General features: G+C 41.7%; 1 protein-coding gene across 3 annotated transcripts in view; it reads right to left on the reverse strand.

Annotated features, from left to right (window-relative positions):
* TMEM132B (transmembrane protein 132B) overlaps positions 1-21,482 on the reverse strand; it is a 190,795-nt gene that overhangs the window by 51,156 nt on the left and 118,157 nt on the right. For all 3 annotated transcript variants that reach the window (XM_021412778.1, XM_021412777.1, XM_021412776.1), the window contains exon 4: positions 15,314-15,500. In XM_021412778.1, the coding sequence (XP_021268453.1) occupies positions 15,314-15,500 (187 nt within the window). The remainder of the gene's footprint in view (positions 1-15,313; positions 15,501-21,482) is intronic.

Consider the following 21,482-nt stretch of genomic DNA (forward strand, 5'->3'; position numbering starts at 1 on the left):
AGGTAAACTTCTCTGCGCTGTTTTTCGATGTGTATCCTCCAGGTCTGTTTCGGATCTTAGTGACTTCAGTGCACATCTGGAGCACTGCCAACATTTTTGACAATTTTTGTACTTTTTTTTTTCCCCCCACGTTATTAGCAACCTCACCAATGTCAGTGCATTCATTCAGCAAGATGCTCAGTGACAAAGTGGCTTCCCATCATCTTACATGGGACCTGCGCTCTCGGGCTGCTGTCTGCCATAAGCAAGATGTTATGGAACGGATGAATGAATGCCGTTATTTTTGCATGTAGCTTGATAATAGCACAAAGTTCCTTAAATGGAAAGCATGTTCTGGTTCGTGGTGCTTTCTCCCCTCGTTTCCAAGGCAACCCAATACACAGACACACGCAAACACACACGTGCATGCTAATACCCTTCCACGATGTGAGAGATTTCTTCATTTCTCAATGAAGCATCAGCTCCAGCAACAGGGAACACCTAAGCCAAATTTCTCACCAAGTAACACACATCAGGGAACCATTCAAGAAACTTTTCCTCGTCATTGTACGCTTAGATCATTTTGTTGCATCAACATCTCCTGTCTCATCTGCCAGAAATCAGGAACCTTGAGCCCACCTCTTGCTATCCCTCTGCTTTCTACAACACAACACTTTCAGGCAAGCTCTTCCAAAGAGAAGGAAAGAACACAGGAGTTTGGTTTGCACATGGATGTCTCGATGTATGTCCTCCTAAGAGAAGGAAGCTGATGACCATGGAGGCAGTTAGTCCTAAGGAAGGTCCTACAGCTGCAGGAAGCCCCAGAGAAGGCTGCAGAAGGTGCATGGCTGCACTGACACCTGGCACTCGGACACAGCCGCATCTGTCTGTGCTTCTAAATGAAACTCATTTCAGAAAAGCAAGGTCTAGGCACAAAAATGATTTGTCATGCTCAGCACTCCATGCTAAATCACTTTTATACCCTCTGATTCTCAGTTGTAATCCTCTTTGGAATTTGCTTAATTGCTGGGCTTTTAAGAGCTAGAGGTCAGATACAGACACTGAGTAACAAGTAAAAAACGTCAAAGGCAAAGCAAAAGCCTCACAAATTCTGCTGCTTAGCTGAGAAGTGAGACGTGACAAAGAGGAGAGGCAGCTGGAAATTGCAAGAGATGTTTTGAAAGAAGCACTTTGAATCATTGTTGTGTTATTGTCGTCTCCATCTATCTGATTTTATCCTCTGCATAACAAAAAGGCCTGCTGATTGCTTTATTGCCTGGGGTTTTGTGCTTGTCCTTCCCACTCTGGAATGTCAGTGTTTTGCAGGTTTACAGAGCATGTCAGACTTTGGCCCAGAGTTGGCCTATCTGAGTATCCTGTTAACCACAGCAGGATGGTGGTGACACAAATCTGATCTGTCCTTAGGGGTCAAGTCCCATTTCCATATAAAAACTCACTGTAAATATGGCAGGAGTATTTGCAATAATACCAAGTGAAACAGCAGTACAAACCCACGGCAAGGCAAATCCAGGCAAAAGTTCTTGCTCAAGTGTTGCTCATAGCAGGCATGGAGGGGTATCACTTTGATTTACCCCCAAACTTAACAGCATGGCGTTATTCTGAAGTGGGACGTTACTCACGCTGACTTCAGTTCAGTACCAGGGCTGATTTAGGAGCAGCTGCCAGTGATTTAATACATAAAGGAGTGGCAGCAATTCCATTAACATCAGCAGAATATCTCTGTGTTTCACAGCAGCATCAGGGAATGTGGACCTTTTTTTCCCTAACCACGCTGCTCCTCCTCCTCCTGTAAATATTTGCAGCTATCAGCCTATTCTGAAAATCACAGAAAAGGAAATCACCGTTATCTGGTAGCCCTGGAGTTGCATTATGTTGCACTTCTTGTTTACAAATAGGTTTTTTAAAAGCCCAAAGTGCTTTTTACTAAGAGCCATCACTAACTTCAACAGGAGCTCCGCTATCTCGTACCAAGGAAAGAGTTTATGGATACAATTTGCTTAATTCATGCACTCACTAATTTTTCAGGATTGCTACTATTAACTTGCACACCATGTAGCCTTAATGATTTTATGTTACATTTTATATTACATGCTTCTATTTATAAATGGCTTATAAGAGGCTAATCAATATTTAATAGGCACTTCAAGTGTGCAGAAGACATGAGGAGCATGTGTTAGCAAAGGTTATGGGCAAGTCAATAGAAGGGTCATAAACACCTATAAGCTATGGCTCATAAGTAGCTCATTGGGTCATTTGATTTTGTAGCAATTATCCAATTAATTAAAAAAGTATTAATAACTGTTTGTAAACTATTTGCAAATGCAGTCCTATTAAAAGGAGGAAAATTCTATGACCTATCCTGCCTACAAGTATTAGAGGGAAATACAAGGGTTTGTTCTTCCATGCCACGCTCTTCCTGTAAGCTCAAACTAATGCTGTAACATTTCCAATGCAAACAAGTTACAGTGTCATTCTGGGATTTGGGCATTTTATCATACATCCTTAGGGTTAAATTCTGCTGGAAGATGCATAAATTTAAGTCTCACAGGAGCCACTGGAGCTGCTGGCTGTGCATATGTGCAAGTAGGAGGGTAGAACTTAGCCTTTTTATTTACAGTACCATTAATTAAATTACTGCAATTAAATATCAAATCAAATTGCACTAAGATAGCACTAAGAACCACAGCTTGTATGAGGGTTAACGAGAGCTACACATGGTTTTTAATGTGCCACTCTATAAACCATGCCCCAAAGGATATTGCTTGAAGTAACACACATGAAAATAAAATTTCATGCAAATGCTTTTTAATGATGTCCTAGTTTTTGTGTTGTATCCAGTCATTTACATGGGCTTGCTGCTCTTCTTTTTTCTTAAAGGAGAGCTACTTAAGTAAGAAATGGAAGAGCTCTGATCAACTGGAATCAAATGGAAGAGTTTCTGATCAACTCAGAGCAATTGACAGCGTGCCACAAAATCAACTTGCAGTTAGTCCACAGGGCACGTGCTTCAATAACAAGTCCATTTGACCTTACGATTTTCTGATTATGATTATAAAATTTACTGATTTTCTAATTTTCTATGACTTTCTAATTAACTGTAATAGTAATTGACATTTTTGCAAACAAGTCAAAGGATTAAAACCAGAAAGTTCTCTTCCATGCCAGCCTAGCCCTGCACTACTGCTGAGTGCAGCTGACTCCTTAAGGGGTCATACAGTGAAAAACCATCACTGGAACAGCACGTTATTATTCTTGCATCACAGCCCTGGTTGACACTTGTTGTGTTCTGAAATTAATGTTTTCCTGAGAATTCTACAGCGGAATCTTAAAAAACTTTGCTTATCCACTGATCAAATTAAGCAGAAGTGTATGTGCCTCTATTTACCACAGGAGAAAAACATTAAGGAGGTTCAATATTTATGCAGTATTTTATGGAAGTTCAATAGAAAAATCCAATATAATTTCCCAATTAAAATCATCTGCTAGCTGTCTTATATCCATTAATATTATCTCAAGTCACTGCATACTGAAGCTATCCACACAATAGGGTTATGTGAACATCCATAGCTTAAAAATTAGTAATTACTGTCTAGACAATTCAGTTAGCTATAGCTGAGTGAATACAATGAATAATTTATTTGATGAATTTTTGCATTCCTTTTCTTCCTTGTGAATCGTTCATGACCAGTTTGGACAACCTGAAAATGCACACATTTGTTAGAATTCTTTTCAGCTAATAATTCTTAACCTGAATATCTTTCCACCAGATGGAACTATTTGAACTCGAGGTTTGATACTCACATTATGGTATATAGGCTACAGAGACCACAGGGACTGTTGTTATTTTTTTCCTGACCAGATTCGAACCAGCAATCCAGAAGCAAAAGGCTGAACAACCACTGCAACTCCCTGCTCTGACACGGAATTCAAAGGTATGTTTTTCTCTTTGAAATTCAATTTTAATTAGGTGAGCCTCAAAATGGAGGCTGAAACAATGAGTGTTTTAACTCTGCAGCAGATCAAATGCATTTTGACATCCATACTCCAAGGAAGAAATTGCACACTAATGAGAGACTGAGATCAAATGCTCCGCGTTGTCACCCCAACCTCTGCAAGGTGAAGTGTGTTGGACCATTAACCCACACCTGCACACCGAGCTGCTGCAGTCACCCAGTGGCTCCTCAGTGCCTTCCAATCAAACTTCTTCAAAAAGTTCTTGGGGCTTCTGCTCTTGCAGGAATGGGGATGAATCCTAGAATCATTGAGGTTGGAAAAGACCTCTAAGATCTCCAGGTCCAACCCCAGCCCACCCCCACTGTGCCCAATGACCACGTCCCTCAGTGCCACGTCCCCACGGTTCACGACCACCTCCAGGGACACCCCACCACCTCCCTGTGCAGCCTGTGCCAGTGCCTTACCATCTTCAGGAGAAGAAATGTTTCCTAATATCCAACCTGAGCCTCTCCGGCACAACTTAAGGCCATCACCTCTCATCCTATCAAATGAATGACATGCTCTAACCAGCCTGCAGTGTTTCAGGGACTTTCTCTTCCTGCATAGAACACTGTTGAATCCCACTATCAGAAAGGGAGTGCATTTATCACCTCTCGAACAGCCTGGAACTTGCAACCCTGCTCCCCTGAGCACGGCTGACCCTACTGGGCTGAAGGCTCTCAGAAGCATAGAACGCAGAGTTTCACCTTCCAGCTCCACAGGAGGCAGAGCTGTGAAACTGCTAACTCAAGGTCTTCAGAACTGAGCAACACAGAAGATTACGAGGCTGTCCCGAAGCGCTGCGTGATTATCCTAATACAGCTGTAGCGCAGCATTTTTCAGTAAAGCTGAGCCACCTCTGGAGGAAATTTATTTAAACACAATAGCTGCTTATAAGCTACCTTACAACTCCTGCCGCTCTCTGATTGCTGCTCTGCTCCATCGTTACGATGCTATTTTAATTGAGTTTAAAAAACAGAAATTACATGCAAAATAATCACCAAACCTAACTGACACTGGGGCCACGGAAACCAGAAGGAACCACGTGAAGGTCAGCGCCAGCCCTGAGCAGGAGCTAAGTACAAATGTTTAAAAAGAAAAGCTTTCCACCTAGCAGTGTGTACACAAGAAATATGGCATGGCGTCTGTTTGGCAAGAACGTGGGTCATTTGCATAAGTGAGGAACTGTATGAATCACTCACGTACACACAACACCATCAGTACATGCAGAAGGGACCCAGCTCGCTGCACATCTTACAGGCTGACAATTACGCAGTCCTTACAGGACTTACTCTCCAGCTAGCAGAACAGTTCAAAAACAAACATAATTTTGTTCATGTGTGCCCGCTGTATTCATGTGCTGATTTAATTAACAATCATTTCAGCATTTCTGAATTTTCTCCTCTGTTTTACAAGTGATGCTGTTTTGATGAGGGCTGTAGTTCAAATTACTGGCCAAACCGCTGCAGCCCAAGACTAGAATGCTAAGTTAATTGGCAATAAAACCAAAATGAGCACTCAGGAAAAAGTTATTGATGAGCCAAATTATTGGGTAATGGTTAAGGAACAAGAAGAGTCTCATTTCAGGCGGACAACGTACGAGCTTTGGAGCTCCCTTCAGCACAAGTGGTTCCTGTTCTGGGTCTGCTCACAGTCTGTGCTGCTCCCAAAACTCACTGCAGGTTGGCTTGTACCTTCCCTCTTGCAATCACGCTGTCCAGAGGTTCCCTGTGCCCCTGTCCCCAGCAGCCTGCCCAGGGAACCAAGGATCCCTCCGGCAGCTCACACTGAGCTCCCACCAGCAAATCCTTCATAAAGAGAGAGGCAACAAACCTGAAGGAACGGAGGCCAGCAGCCCTCCGGAGGCAGCACAGCCATAGCAGCTCAGCAGCAGAGCACCTCTTAGCATTTTCCTCTGCGCAGTTGTTGCTGGAACCACTTACTTCTAACAAGAATTTAGTGCCTATGCATCCTTGGAGAGGGTTTTCTAAGAATAGTAACTCTGCAGATGGAACGGGGAGACCTGAGATCGCGCTGGCTGCGAGAATACCTGGATGTCCTCCTACCCTTCGTGCAAGGAGAACGTGGCAATGCTTCCAAACACAGCTTGATTTAGAAACACCTCACCAGAGTCGCTACCGCTCGTTGTCAGTCAAGTCTGAACTGCCGCTCCTTTCCACAGATGCAGGTGTGCAGCGCAGGCTTCATTTCACCAAATGAAGAATCTCCAGAGCACCACGCGTTTAATAAGGAAGCAGGGCAGAAAGAACACAGACAGGCAGTGCACGCAGCCTCGTGGAATCGTAGAATCACCAAGGCTGGAAAAGACCTACAAGATCATCCAGTCCAACCGTCTCCCTGTCACCAGCAGTTCTCACTAAACTATGTCCCTCCACACATTTAATGAAACAAAGGCACTTGTGACATTCCCAGGCATGCTACCCAAGGTCGGGTGCTGGCGTGGGATGCGGGCAGGCACTGGTATGGCATGGGCACCTCTGCCTCACTCCTGGTGGCTGAGAGATGGGCAAGTTTTTAAAAAGAGAATATTCAAAGCCAGCGGGCTGGGCTGGGAGACCTTCACTTCACAGGGTAATCAGTGCCGTTCCGAACTGCAGACAACTAGCAATACGTGGTCAATCACTGCAATCATAAAAGCGTCAGAGTGATTTCCAAGAGGGGAATTAGTGGAAAATAGTACCTTCAGGACTTGATTCTGAGTTGCGTGCAACAGGATCTGTGAAGCGCTTGGCATCAGCATGCCCTGCACAGTCATTAAGGTTTTGGACAATGGCTGTAACAAGTATCAGCAAGTGTATCTAATTTTACGAAAGAAAATTATTGGTTCACAGTGGAATAACATGGTGCTTTTACCCAAGCAGGCGTCAAACATGAGTATGAAATCCCGCACATAATCTCTAGCTGTTGTCATTCAATGTTTATCATCCAACACAGTTGAATACAATTCTTATCTTTGATGGATGTGGCGCACAATAGCTGTTTTCTTGAGTGCTTCATAAATATTAATAGTATTCACAGAGCTTCTTAAAATTTGTCATGTCACATCGCTTTCATGGAAACAGTCAAAATGCCATTATTTGTGTCCCACCAATAGCAAACTCTTTTTTGGTTTCTTTCATTTTTGCTCTAAGAACTAAATGGCACAGTATGTTTAACTGAGCAGAGGGAAAGAACAAGGGATAATGGATGGCACTGAGCAATTCCAAGAATGAGTTCAGATGCCCAGAATGAGAGTGAAAGGGAAAAAATGTGATATTCTTCGGAAAATACAGTTCAGCCAAAACTGAAACACTTCGCGAAATAGAGGAGATTGGGCTGGAATTTCATTTTTGGAAGAACACCAGCAAAGTTTGACATTATTAAAACTGTCCTACTCTGCCACATTCAAAGCGGGGCATTTTCACTTAAGGAAAATACTCTTTTTTCCAAAATTAAATATTTGCACATTATTTAATCGAGCTTAATCAAATAGCTGAGTACTGCAAGGAAAGATGTTTTTTCTCTGTTGAACAATTTTGATTAATCCACAACAGCTTCTTTGAATGTTCACTCCCAAACGAAGCTGAAATTTCCTGGCTCTGAACAAAGCCCATTTGGGCACTCTTGATGACACGCGTTCCTCACACGCTCCTTTCAGCACAGTCAAAGCCTTCCCCTGGACCCAACTTAATGATACCCTCAGTGGTTTGCATTTCGGCTGCTATGTTTCAAGGAATCTTTTTCAATTTAATCTTTCCCCATAAAGTTCACCCTGCACTGGTCAGAAAACCATACAAAACAAAGCCACTAAATTCCCTACAACAATTAATTTGACGATGGTAATAATGGCAGAAGAGCCTACCTCTGCTACAGAGGCACAGAATGCTCATTGTGGGCGTGAGAAATAGAACAATACAAATGAACAATTTCTGGTTTTTTTCCTCTCTACAGTACTTAATTTGTTTTGAGTTGAAAATCCTTCCTCTGTGGGGTGTTAGGGACGCTCAAGGCTTCAGTCCTGCTCCCATTAATCAGTGCTAAAATACACTTTGAAATCTGTGATCTGAGATTCTCAGATTCTGATTTCAGAAGGAAAAAGAAAATAACCTTGATAGTCCTTGATATTTCCAGGGTGAAGCGTTACTTTCTGCTGAATGTACTTTTCAGTATTTTTTCCCTTGCAGTGGTGAATATTCTGAGTGACACAATCGTGTTCTTGTGGTTCAAGTAAAACAGAGACACAATGCATCATTTTAAAGGGAACTGGAAGGCCAAAGGTCACAATGATTTCAGGTAAGAAATACACACTAAGTGCAATGGATAAACACACATGGGACTCTGAGCACATAAATCCATTTTAACCAACCTTTAAAAAAAAATATGTAAATCATCTGGGTTTGCCAGAAATGACTGACCCTAGTCTGATATTTTCATTCTGCATTCTGGGGTTTTATAACTGACCCCAGGGAGAGGGAAGAAAAGTGGCTGCTGCCATTGACATTTCCTTCATTTCAGTGGGGTGAAGGTAAGCCTCTGTTGGAGGCTAGGTCAGCTTCCATCTTGGCTTGGTGCCGCTCTATGCTTGGCGTGTGAATGCAGGCTACACTGGCATCAGGAAGAGTGCTTTATGGAGGAAAAATCAAAATCTTTAAAAGCTGTTTTATTTTTAAACACTCCCTTTCTGATAGCGGGATTCAACAGAGTTCCATGCAGGAACGTGGACACTCCAATTCACGTTCTTTCAGACATCCTTCACCTTGTACTGAATTAAAACAAATGTGCAGGAGAAGCTTTCTCCCCAAAGAAGGGCACAGGAGCTGTCACGAATGAAAGTCCTCCCAGGCTGCATTTGCCTTCCTATGGCTCATTGCTACTTGGCAGCCAAAGCGAGATGTACATAAAGAATAAAATAAATAAATCACCCTGCATTCCAGCTTTTCCTAAAACAAATAAGCAAAGCGTTGCACTCAGCGATTCCCTTTCAGCCTGAGTTATAGAAATGGGCATCTTTGAGGACCATTTTTCCTGGGTGTTCTTGTCAGCACGTTTGCTAGCAGCAACTGGAGATGCTATTATTCAGGCTCCCATTTAAAAGAAACCTTACTAGAGTATATACAGCCATCTGTGGTTCTAAGTGATTCACAGCATTAGTCAACCATTAGTCAACCAAGGGCTTACATTTTTGGGGGAGAAAACGAGATTTCTGAAGACATAGATTAAATACTTTTAACATATACAGGAATGTTTCAGGCTTAGGGGCTGCGAGAACCAGTGAAATATTGATTGCTGCCTTTGAAAAACACTTTAGAATAATGACAGAGAGAGAATTACAATCCTATTACGATACCAGAAAGGCTCTGTAGCATGTATATCTAAAGCACTAGTGACGCCAGTCACAGACCAAACCATCATTTTCCTAGATAAGACAAGCACACTAGAGATTCATCTGTTATTAAACCCATTGTTATTTAAGCCTTCAGCCTCACTTGGAGTCTTCTTACAAAAGAAAAAAACAACCCAAGAAACAGTTGTATACATCTCTTCAGTATCTTGTGCTTTACTTTGACTAAGTTCCTGGTTGCCTAGAAACTCTCTAAAAGAAGTGTAGTTTTCTTTTTTTCTTTTCTTTGCCCCAACTGTTAGATAACAGATTAATCCAATCACATTTATTTGTGACAGAAATCTGGATGACTGGCTCACAACTTGTGAAGTGTTTGCTCCTCATACCCCAGGAGCCAGGCTCCACCAATGGCCTTGTTATTAGAAACTTTCTATAACCATGGAAATTCCAGCCTACATCTATTTACAACAGTGGAGGTGACTAAGGGTTGCATTCCTGCTGGACATACAGCATTTATCTGTGCCATCTGTTTCTATAATTAGCAGGACATACACTTCACAAGACACCAACCAATCCACAGCTCACATCTGACTTCAGTGCCATAGCATTTGCTTTAAAAAAAAAAAAAAAACCAACCCTGCAGTGTTTCTATTTAATAACTGTAATACCAAAAGGCTGATTCTGATATCCACTAACAACAAAAACCAAAAAGACCTTCTAGAGTGTTTTAGTTCCATTTTCTGTCCCCGATCCCTTATTCTGCTAGGCGCAAAGAAAATGGATAACTTCTACTTTTGGGGCCTTCAGCTCCACGTGCTAATCTGCACACCAGATATTGGAAGAATCAATGACCTAAGACCATTATTGTCAAAAAGAAAACAAATAACCCTCCAAGGAGCAGAGCAGATGACATTTTCATCTGACAGTGCATCACTGGACATTGCCCTGAACAGCCATAACAATCCTCAGAGGTTTTTTTAGGGACCTTCTAGAACCATGCAGCAGTGCTCGGGCTGGAAGGCAGCACACAGCCAACTAGGACAGCACTCAGTCCCATTCACCTCCAATGGGTCACATTTCTCAGCAGCTCTTTCCTCTTAAAAGCTTATGGTGAAACATTGAGACAAAATTCAGTCTTCCTCCCGTTCTCATCCAAAGAAACCTCCGGGAGTCAAATATTCCAGCTCCCAGGTAAGCTTCAAATTAAGGGAATAATCCCCCCACCCATGTATTTTTACCTGAATTGAATCGGCTTAAATAGTTAAGCACAGCATTAGATGATAAAGCAGCATTTACATTCTTCAGAGCCACTCATCTGTGCTGTCATTAGTTCTTGACAGAATAAATCCTACTTCTTTCCTAAATGAAACGTTTTTAGAGATATTAAGCAGTAGTATTGTGAGATTTTTTCCTAAGTGTTTTAAAAAGTTCCTTCAGGGGTATGAAAAGTGACTCACACATCATTCAGGAGCAGGTAAAACTGAGCAAGAGTGACTTAATTTCCATGTAATTTTCCATTCTTATCAAGCTTGGCTTATTCAGGTCTGATTAATTAATGTCTGTAAAGTGTTCTGAAAATACATAATGCTACATAAATACTAAATAATAACAGTGCACTTAAAGTAAAAATAATTTGTTAATTTGCATAGAGTTTTAGGAATTAGCATTTATTTTCCCTGTGTAAATGGGTCTATCCGATCCCTTTCAGCTATCAGAAGACGCACTAGCAGTTGCAGGACAATGTGGCATTATGTATTTTACGTAAGACAATTCACAGAAAATGAAATTAGAATTATTTGTGATGTTGTATTTATAGAGGAGCACGGATATATCCTCTTTGCATTCATTTTCGAACCCACATTCCCTCTCAGCAAGAACCTAGCTGCGCTGCTTCTGGGATTAAAATAATTAGAATCCCAATTTCAGGGGTTGCTACAGCTTGGAGCTATGTGTTTTCTCAGTCTGCTGTCCAAAGACCTTAGAATTTCACTGTCTGCTTCTAAAGCAGTCTGAAAAATGCAACAGAAAGAATCACGCATTTCCCTACATCTTTGTATCTGGGCATCTTAGGACACCTGCTCTCAACACATGTATTTCTATGCTTCTACCGCTATATGAGAGCGAAACTATGCATATATCCCATTAGGAAATCCTGTCAGTAAGATTTCCTTTGCTCAGAAGGGGTGAATTTTCCAACCTAGCTCTATCTACAGAAACGAGACCTTCCAGGAACAGAGGAGGGGCCGTTAGTATCAGCGCTTCAGGACGCACGCCATCCTTTAGTTTATAACACAAACAGGAGGTAGGATAGGTATGGAAGACCCTGACTCCCCTTTGGTCATCTCAGCATAAGTCAACAAAGAGTGAATACCAGACAAAACAAACAATCTGTTTCTGAAATGGTGTAAAATGCACACAGCAATACCATCTGGGGTCAGCTCCTCTGCAGGGCTGGAAGCGGTGCCAGCGGTACAGTGAGCACTTCACACTCGGAATTGCTTTTGAACCGGTGCTCATCACCTGCTAAGAGGTACTAAGTCCACATATGGACAAAAGAGAAGGGCTGTTTGTGCGTGTTCCTTTGTTTCAGAGGTGCCATGTACCCTCTTACATCCTTTCACGCCTCAAAACAATCCTCACATGGAACCCAACGGTTTTTCCCACAAGGCTTTGGTTGGTTCCTCTCCCACACCGATCTCAGCAGCTGCGGATGATGGAAATGACAGCACAGCTTAACAAGAGCCTTCCCCACCACCATCCTCTAATAAGTGCTATAGGACTGAAGCTTCTCAGCAGGTATCTGATTTACAGGAGGAGATAAAAACAGCTCCTCAAAGCAAGCTGGTCCTTCCTGCAGCACTGGGGTTATCAGGCTGTCACCTGAACCCGCTCCCGAGACACCAATAGGCTGCATGCAATTGTGATCACCCATATGGCATTTCTCTTTTCTTTACCGTGTCAGCCAGCAATAGTCTGCATTCCCACTGCATCCTCCCTACATGTTTTCCTATTATGCACAGCACCTACACTGCCCACCCAGAGGCAGAGAGATGACTTTCAGAAAGCAAACCCTGAACCACTGGACTATGCCATTTCCATCTGGCTGTCATTCCCCTGGAAATCCCAACAGCCTGACCCCATGCAGCTGCAGAAAAGGGAGGTTTCAATTAAAAGGAGCTTAAGGACCTGGGGAGAAGTGTCCAATGATGCAGAAAGAGGACTCTTTTCCAGTACGAAATTTTGTTTCATTTTCTCTCATTAGTGCTAATGTTTTATTTATCCACATATTTTGAATGCGCTGAATTTGGCAATAAATAAGTTAAGAGATTTATTAGATGGAAGATCATCCAAATGAAAATGGATAGTCTGGGGCAATTCCCAATAGCCCGCAATTATATTTCAGACCTCCTCTTCCACCTAAAATGAAAATAAAATCCCCCAGCTTATTTACAGGTACCATACAGACAGAATGAAGCACAGAGCAGTTGGTTGACCAGAATCTCACCTGGAGACCCTTCCTGACCGTGCTGCCTTCTGTGCATCTCTGAACAGTGCCTATTAATGTGCTTCTGATTTGACACCAAAGGATTAGCCAGAAATAAGCTGCAATATCAATTCATTACAGCAAGATTGTCTGCTAATAAGGAGCTATTTTTTGCAAGACAATGTGCAAAAATCAGCTGTGTCTTCACTCAGAAACCCCAAAGCAAAAGAAAAAAAAAAAAAAGCAACAAAATATGCCTTTCAAGCTTGCTACAAAATGTAAATGTTAAGAACATCAGATTTTATGTTAAGGGCTTCATAAACCCACTAAAGCAAGAAATCAGCTCTTTTCATCAGGCTATTATTCAAATGTTACCATGCAGTCTGCCACATCTTTATCTACAAAAAAAAATAAAAAAGTTCAGGCTGCTAATGAGGAAAATATCCCCACTGTTGTTTCCAGAGCCACCACAATGCAATGACAGAATAAGTCATCTGCAGCTCTTTCTGTTGTCTGTCGCTTGTTTAAGAAAGTTGCATGGAAAATGAACTCGTGATCAACTGCAGCAATGAAACAGATACCCAACAGTGTGGATACGGAGCTCTTCGTATTAAAAGGCCCAAAGCAGCCTACAGAGGCACACACATCTTGGTATGAAGGAGTCACAGAATATCCCAAGTTGGATGGGGCCCACAGGCACCACCCAAACCCAAAGCCTATGTGTGAGAGCACCATCCAAATGCTCCTTGAGCTCCTTTTGTCCCTGACTGGGCAACGCAGTGCCAGAACCTGCACCAGTCAGAGACAGTTAAATGGAGCAGCACTGCAAACTGGCAATCGTAAGGGGAGGAAACAAAAGTACAAGCTGCTGCTCCTGCCACTGGTGCCATCAGTTCTTCTATCAGCCTGGGGCCAAGCCAGCCAAGGATGCTCACATGCAGCAACAAGTAATAGCCCACATGAGACCCCCAGTTAAGGGGTAAGGTCATCAATCCGTAACAGCTTTTTGCTCTACTCCACGGTTACCTTATAATGGCAAATTGTGTGAGATTAGATCAACTCCACTTCAAATTCAGGTTTTGCCTCAGATTTTGTCCAAGGACATTTAGGGATGGCTTAAAGCAGCTGCCATAACTGCAAAGAGAAGAAGTGAAGCCCTGGCCAAACCCTGGCAGAGACAGAAGCACAGCTCTGATCCAGCATTGACAATGAGCTTTGGGGTTGGACCTGCTTTTTTTCCTTCATACCCATGGTGCTCTGCATGGCACAAAACCCGTGCTGGCCATTTGGAACCAGCAATGCTATATGCAAGTCAGTTCACGCACTACACTGTTTTTATTTTACGTCTGATTCATCATTGCTACTTGATAATATTCCATCCACACAATTAGAGGTTTGTTTCATCTCCTCTAGTCATGTTTACTGTTTACTAGAAGAAAACTCTCTATTGACTTTTCCACACATCATTTCTCCTCTATCCCTCGCTGTCAGTAAGCGTAGCCTTTGGCAGTATGAACTGGAAATAAGATTTATTTAGGGCCTTGTTTACCTTTAGAAGTATCTTCCCCTGTTTTCACTCTACTAGGAGAAGCCAGTGGCCATGCAGAGGAAAATACCAATTTTCCTTGGCTAATTAGTGGAATAGAAAGAAAACCAACACAGACAGAGGGACAGATTGGAAAAAAAACAATTTGCCCTTTGGAGGTGCCTAGCTCAAATGCACAGAGATAGGGCCGCTACTCCAGTTGTACACCAGAACATTCCCCCGAAATCACTGCATGTGCATCAGCTTGAAGGTCCAGCACTAAAACAAACGTCCATCAGACCCAAATGTCCATAGGCCCCTCAAGAAAAGACTCATTTGAGTTTGTAAGTAGATAGTTGCTTTTTTTTTTTTTTTTTTTTTTAAATAAACCATCAGCTTTGACTTTTCTGCATGTTTACACCTTAACCCTGCCTGGAAAACACGTCTAGCACCTAAACCTTCAGAAAGTATTTCGTCCTTTTCCTGTAACTCCAAGTGGACCTTCTGTTAAACGGACACTTTGCAGCTCACTGGTCTGCATGGTTCTCAGGGGAAAAGCAAAGCAGAAACCGCTCCAGTTGTTTGGTTTCGCAATGAAGTTTCTCCCCACTTGCATGATAATTTATTTCACTGAAAATGTCCCAGCTAATTGCAACGTTTACCCTTAGAGCACATGCACGGCAGTCACATTAATACACCAGAAGACAATGGCTCCAAAGGAGCTATTACCATGTACCAGGCCAATAATCCACAAACAGTAAAGGATTTACACAAAAGACTCAAATGGTTTCCTAGGAGCCATTATGGCATATCAGGTAAATAAAATATTATTGAAAAGTATTTTTTGCATTTAAATCATTTGCAGCAGGTGCATAGGAAGTAGCGCATAATAAAATGGTTCGCATTCCCCTGAATACTAACGAGAATCAACGGAAACATTTAGCAGAAAGAAGCAGCAGCAGGTTCTTACCATCGCAAGAGGAACAATTCCAGCAAACATCGTCCGGCTGACGAAGATCTCGGAGACCACCAGTTCGCTCAGAGAGTCGTCTCGAGGGTATTCCACCTGCCAGGTGATCTGCTGGGCCCCCGCCGGGCTGCTGGTGTTGTCGATCTCAAAGTCCATCTGCAGGATCTCGTAGGAGGTGATGTTTGCTCTGGAAAAAAAGAAAAAAAAAAATTGTCCACAGGAGAAATATCAGTAGGATGTTACTGACAAAATATATTCCGACTTTTCAACAGAAGATTTACCATTAAATTTAACATGCAGACTTGAAGGTGAAGCCTAAATCAGGCTATACACTGGGCAATAGCCATCCTTTATAGATAGGTGACAGTACATCTTTTAGTTTCCTGACATAGAGGCATCTTTCCCATTAAACTCAAGCATTCATTCTGTGTAATCATGAAGAACGTACAGAACAAGCCCCAAACCCTGGGAACTGCACTGTATAGATGTTGTTGAATTACTCAATATAACTTTATTATAATGGTGCTGCAAATATTAATGCTCCAAAACAACAGAATTGACCATTCCTCATGCTGTACCAGAAATGAGCTCTTCTGGAAAAACAAGCCTATCAAACCCAAACTTCTCTTTGTCTCAATGAAAAAAAATGGATTTGCAGAAATTAGCATGATGATAAATGTGGGGTGAGCTGTCCCTGTTTTCAGTTCATGAAAATATTCCTTGCAATTCTACTGTGATCATTATGTATTTCTCATCTGAGAATTAGAAGTTTAAAGGTAAAGAAACATAACATTCAGAGATGTGCTAAAAAACAACTTTTTTCTTCTTAAACAGCACCACCACTTAGCACTCTCCTCTGGTCCAATGCTATGTAAATATTAATAATTAATCCTCACATTAGAAAGTCGGGCAGTCTTATCTTCAAGTTACAGGTAAGAAAACAGACACCAAGATTTAACCAACAGCAACCAACATACCCATAAGCAAGGGCCTGTTTAGAAAATAGATCGTTGTGCATCCATGGCTTTACTTCTGCATAAAGAAGGCACTGCATAGTGCTGCACACCAGTTCCTGCCCCAATCCTACACATGCCTGTGCATGCAGCACTGAGCATCACCCCTCTCTCTGTGCTTCCACTCCCTGTCCTGTCCCATGGCACATTATTGGTGTGCCCCTTCCCATAGCAGTGATCCAAGAGCTGTGCTCATAGCGAGCTGCCGTATGCCGCTACAAAGAACAGACACTTAAACATTCTTTTCCTCTTCCCAACCGCACAGAGGCAAGAAAGTGTTTTTGCCATATGTTTTTGACGGCACATTGTAAAGGGAAAAAATCTGAGCAGGAATTATTGATTTTCATGTTTTCTTTCTGACAAGGAACAACACAAACATATGCTTCAATGCCTGGAGGATAAATATTTTCCATGCTGACAGAAGATAATATCCACCTTCAGGCAAAACTAGAAGCATCTTTGGGTGGCCAACCAGGCAACCAGCAAAAACTCTTTAAGAGAAATATTATTACACATTGCTATGGATGTAATTAAGGCTGTTCTGTAATCACTGTGGGCACTACAGTGGCACACTCAACTTCATGGCTTTCCACTTATCACTTCTGGCAGTTTGTTTTATCTACATGACATAAAATGCATTTGCTCGCAATGTAGAAATAAAATCTTGAGATGAGCTTTACATTAACTATGGATGTGGTTATTAGCCCTGTTAAGTACGTCTGGATCTGCAGTTTAGGTTCAATCTGTTCGAGCCTATAGTTGCCACTCACAAACGCCCACAAGCAGCTTCCAATTCTGAACAAAACCACTGGCGGAGGGTTTTGCTTTGGATTCACCACTGGAATAACATCCAAATAATGTCAGGTAGATCTGCACTGATCAATCAAATCTGTATGTCCCACTGATGGGCCTTTGCTCTGTCCATTATGCATTCCAGGTATTCCTTTCCTCTTTTTTCTTTTACACATTCCCAAGGTAACTATAATAGCGATTTTATATTTTTATGGAAGACCAGGACTCGGAGCTCTGTAAGCAGAACATGTGTGTCTTGCCTATATAAGCAAGCTGAAGTAATGCCTGGGAGTAAATGACTCCTGCCCCTACAAGTATGCAAAGACCTTCCCTGCATCCTTAGCACAGCAAGGAGCCTTCAATGGAGTGCTACACCAGACAAGTTTCATTTAAAGACAGACATGACCATGAACTGCTGGACTGGAAATGAGCAGCGACGCAACAGAAACCTTCCTCAAAGCCAACTGATGGTACATGCACAATAAAGCAGAGCTGACTTCCCAGACAAGTGGTGGTCCTGCTTCCAAGGAGAATCCTTATAGTTGCCTGGAAAAACAAGAGGGCTTACCAACTGCTTTCTGTTTTGTCTCAGTAGCAAACCATGCAACATGAGACAGTAATACTAAATAAGGGTCCATTTCTCATTCCGAGTTTTGCTGAAAGACCAGGACTTACTGTACCCAGCTAGTTTTCACTCAGTTTCTCTACCGATTGTGCAGCTTTAGCAAACAAGTGCTCAACTTTCTGCACCCTTTTGTTCACCAGCAGGTTTCCAGTTACCTCCAGAACAGCACGTCAATGGATTTTCTCAAAGCTGTGGGCTCCTTTTTTCCTACTCAGGACAAAGACTCAGTTCTCAAGCAATGCCAAGTGTGACAGTATCTGGGTCACAGAGTACCCCCATGGACTAACCCACCCTCTTTGTTCTGAGCCCCTTCCTGGGTTACAGCTGTAACAAAACCATGATAAAACCTGAAAAGTTTTCTCAGAGTAGAGCTTTTCTGCTCACCACTGCATCTCCTGCAGAGGCTTCCTTCCTAGCAAGAGGATTGGTACTATATTCACATTTCTTGCAATTTATTATCCATCCTCTCTAATACTGTGTGGGAGACCACTGCCTTTTCCAGTGAAATTGAACGAGGTTGCCAAAGTAAAAACTGAATTAAATTAAATCATAAGCAAGACCTTAAAGGTTAACATTTATTTCTATCAGCTCCATCAGCTGATAACTTCAAATCACAGTACGTGCATCTAAATTTCTCTCCTTGATATGCAGTACTGTGCTCCTTTTTCAAAGGGGTTATTCCATCCTGCCATGGCCAGTCCCCAGCTTTTCTTTGGTATGACTTTTAGTAGGTGACCAACACTGGTCGCTGTGGTCACTGTCAATGTGTAAGTGTTTGGTTAAGATAACCCACTAACAGAGAAGATGATGACCGTAACTCATGCTGTTATCAGTCATTAAATCCCACTAAACCATGTTTTATCCTTTATCCTATTCCAGCTTTTTCTTGAGACTTATTCCATTTTTCTCTTAAATAAGTCTGCACTATTGGGAAGAGCCTGATGGAATCTAAGGACTGTAAATCACTTCCCCCTTTCCACATCTTTCTTCGCTTTTTAGTTTAATACTTCTGTTGCCCAGTGAAGTCTTTACTCGGTTTAGAAGGATTTTGCCAAATCTCAGTTTGAGTTTAGAGGAGCAATAAAAAATAAAAAGTCAAAATTACTTTTATAAAAAAAGATTATTTCCTGCAAGCACAAGGAAAAGACCTTATAATTTTAGGCAGCTGGCATGGTTGCTAATAAGTCCATTTCTATGGAAATGAGTTCATAACTATTAATTTTGCCTGCTCCTGATCTATTCTTGATGAGCCTTTCAAATTTAGAAAAGCGCTTCATGATTCTCTCAATTTGGTAATTACTAACTCCCTTTGATGAATCCAGCCCAGTATTTCAGACATGAGACATTCATTAGACATTTTTCTTTCTGGTGAGAGGAGAAAAAGAAACCATGGCCTTGGATTTATTTCCTCTCCCAAACTCCAGCAAGTAGGCCTTCTTCCTCCTATTGCAATTTATAGTGCTGTTTGTGTACTTTCACAACACTGCCTTTGGTGCTGGAAGAACCCCCCACAAAGCCCTGACACTTAGGCACAGTTTCCTGATGTCACACCTCACGCACACCTCGCCCACCCCACCAGGCTGAAGTGCTTCCTCTGGACATTAAGGCAGAAAGCAGCATGCACCCACCCAGAGGCTGCTGCTTCTCCATCAAAAACACTCTCTCCAAAAAAACAGAGCACAGGCTGCATAGTGAACTACAATAATACGTGGGATTCAAGTGCTCCTAAGCACCTTGGAGAGCTCCTCCATTCCAGCATTCAGGTGCTTTTTAGCGATTCACACCATTCTTGGAGGGTTATCTGTTACCTTGTTACATATATTCTGACGGATTCTCTTCCTGAATCTGCTAGTATATGCAAACGGTAAGAAATATGTATATTTTTTAAATCTGAATCTTGAAAAAAAGCCATATTTTGCTTCTCCGCGTTTATTATCTTATTAGGAATTAATATGGAATGGGATAGGCTCATCTTACAAAATTACAGATTACTGTGAAGGTCCACTGTAGCATTAATGTTAGAGGTGTCAGTAAGAAGTACAAAATCACCTGGCATTGAAAAACTAAAGTATTAAATTTATTCCAAATTTTTGTCAATGCAAAACATGGGATTACTGAATTAAGTACCGGAACGGTGCACAATGATTGATGTTGTGATGGCAGTGGCAGTCTAAATAGCTAGTAGTTACCGTAAATAAACAAATGCCTATTATTAGCTACAAAGACTTGCACTGCTATCCCAACTGAAGAGCCTGCCTTGCATAACTTCAGGAAGAAGGAAATCTGGCCCCCACAGCCACTGCATCAACAGCTTAGCTGACAGTGAGAACCTTCTACTGGTGCTGTTGGCTTCATGAGCTTCATCCATTCATAAAATAACTTCTTCTGTAAACAGCAAACTAACTGTTTACGAGGCACACAGCAGTGTAAATAAACTCATAAAAAATGGAGCAGACACAAGGTAATTGAAAATAATAAAATGTCTGGTATCATATTGCCTGCGAGTCTTCTCAAGGTTAATAATGGTCAATTCCACTCTCGCTGACAAATTGTCACCACATTCAATGAGAACAGGATTATATAAGCAAAGTGCATTAGTTTATAAAATATTTCAGTAATACAGGTCTCACTTCTTTGATCTCAGGAGGATTAATTTCACAAGGATGGCTTACCAAAGAGCAAACACTTACAAGAGGAGAGTTTTCAACAACTGATTGGAAATGCTCACAATCCTAATTTCCTACTGAAGTCAAATGAAGCAGCAGACGGCCAGGATCTCTTGGGGAAAAGATCGAGATTGAAGGTCCTGACCTTCTTCCCCTTGAGGAAATTAAGGCTCCAGTAGTCCAAAATGAAGGAAATGAGACACAATGTCTCCTAACAGAGCAGCATCCAGTTTCTGAATTGCAAAGATTTGCATACTGTCAGCCCTTACACCTTGCTGAGTGCCACGCTTCACAGAGGGATGGGCTATGTAAACAGCTATATAGGATAAAACCCAAGCTGTTACATATGTTAAGAATGCATGGATTGACAGAGTAGTTTTTAATAATCTAGTAAAGGGTATAAAAACCAAAGCAGAAATTTTTGTTAGAAATACACCACCAAGACCAGGTATTATTCATGGTAATTTTGCTTAGCCAACATTTTCCCACAACCGAAAACAATAAATCTAGATAATGAGCAAACCTTTTAAGCTTTTCAGCTTCTTCCACTGCCAATTCACAACTGCACTGCTCACTAACAACTCGCAATAACTTTATTTGATTTTATCAACATCATCATGACAACCCTGGAGACAACTGAGACAATTGCTTCAATTATTTTTATTTGCTTCTACCCTTGTGACAGTGCGCAGAAATTCTTCCAGTAAAAGAGTCCTTAGATACTATTTTAGTTACCCTTTAGCAAAACAGGACTTTAAAGAACCAAAATCAGTCTGGATGTAATTGGTACTGTCCATTGCTGGGTACTGGGACTCCATTTGCTCCTTTGTTATAGCTCTCCCTTTTGAAACAGCATGTAAGCTTTTGGGGTTTATAAAAGCACTTTGATTGCACTGAATATTTTTCTGACTACTATTTAGAGCCTCTTTATTGCTGTGCTATGTATTTCTTGAAATAAAGCTCCTCTGCCAGGAGAAAACATCTTGCTGGGGAGTATAACAAACTCATCCAATAAGAAACTGGGGCCAAGGTTTAGCTGATGTTGGATGCAAATATAGAGGGAGCTATTTTTG

This window comes from Numida meleagris, chromosome 14, assembly GCF_002078875.1.
Source record: "Numida meleagris isolate 19003 breed g44 Domestic line chromosome 14, NumMel1.0, whole genome shotgun sequence".
In the NCBI taxonomy this organism is placed as follows: domain Eukaryota; kingdom Metazoa; phylum Chordata; class Aves; order Galliformes; family Numididae; genus Numida; species Numida meleagris.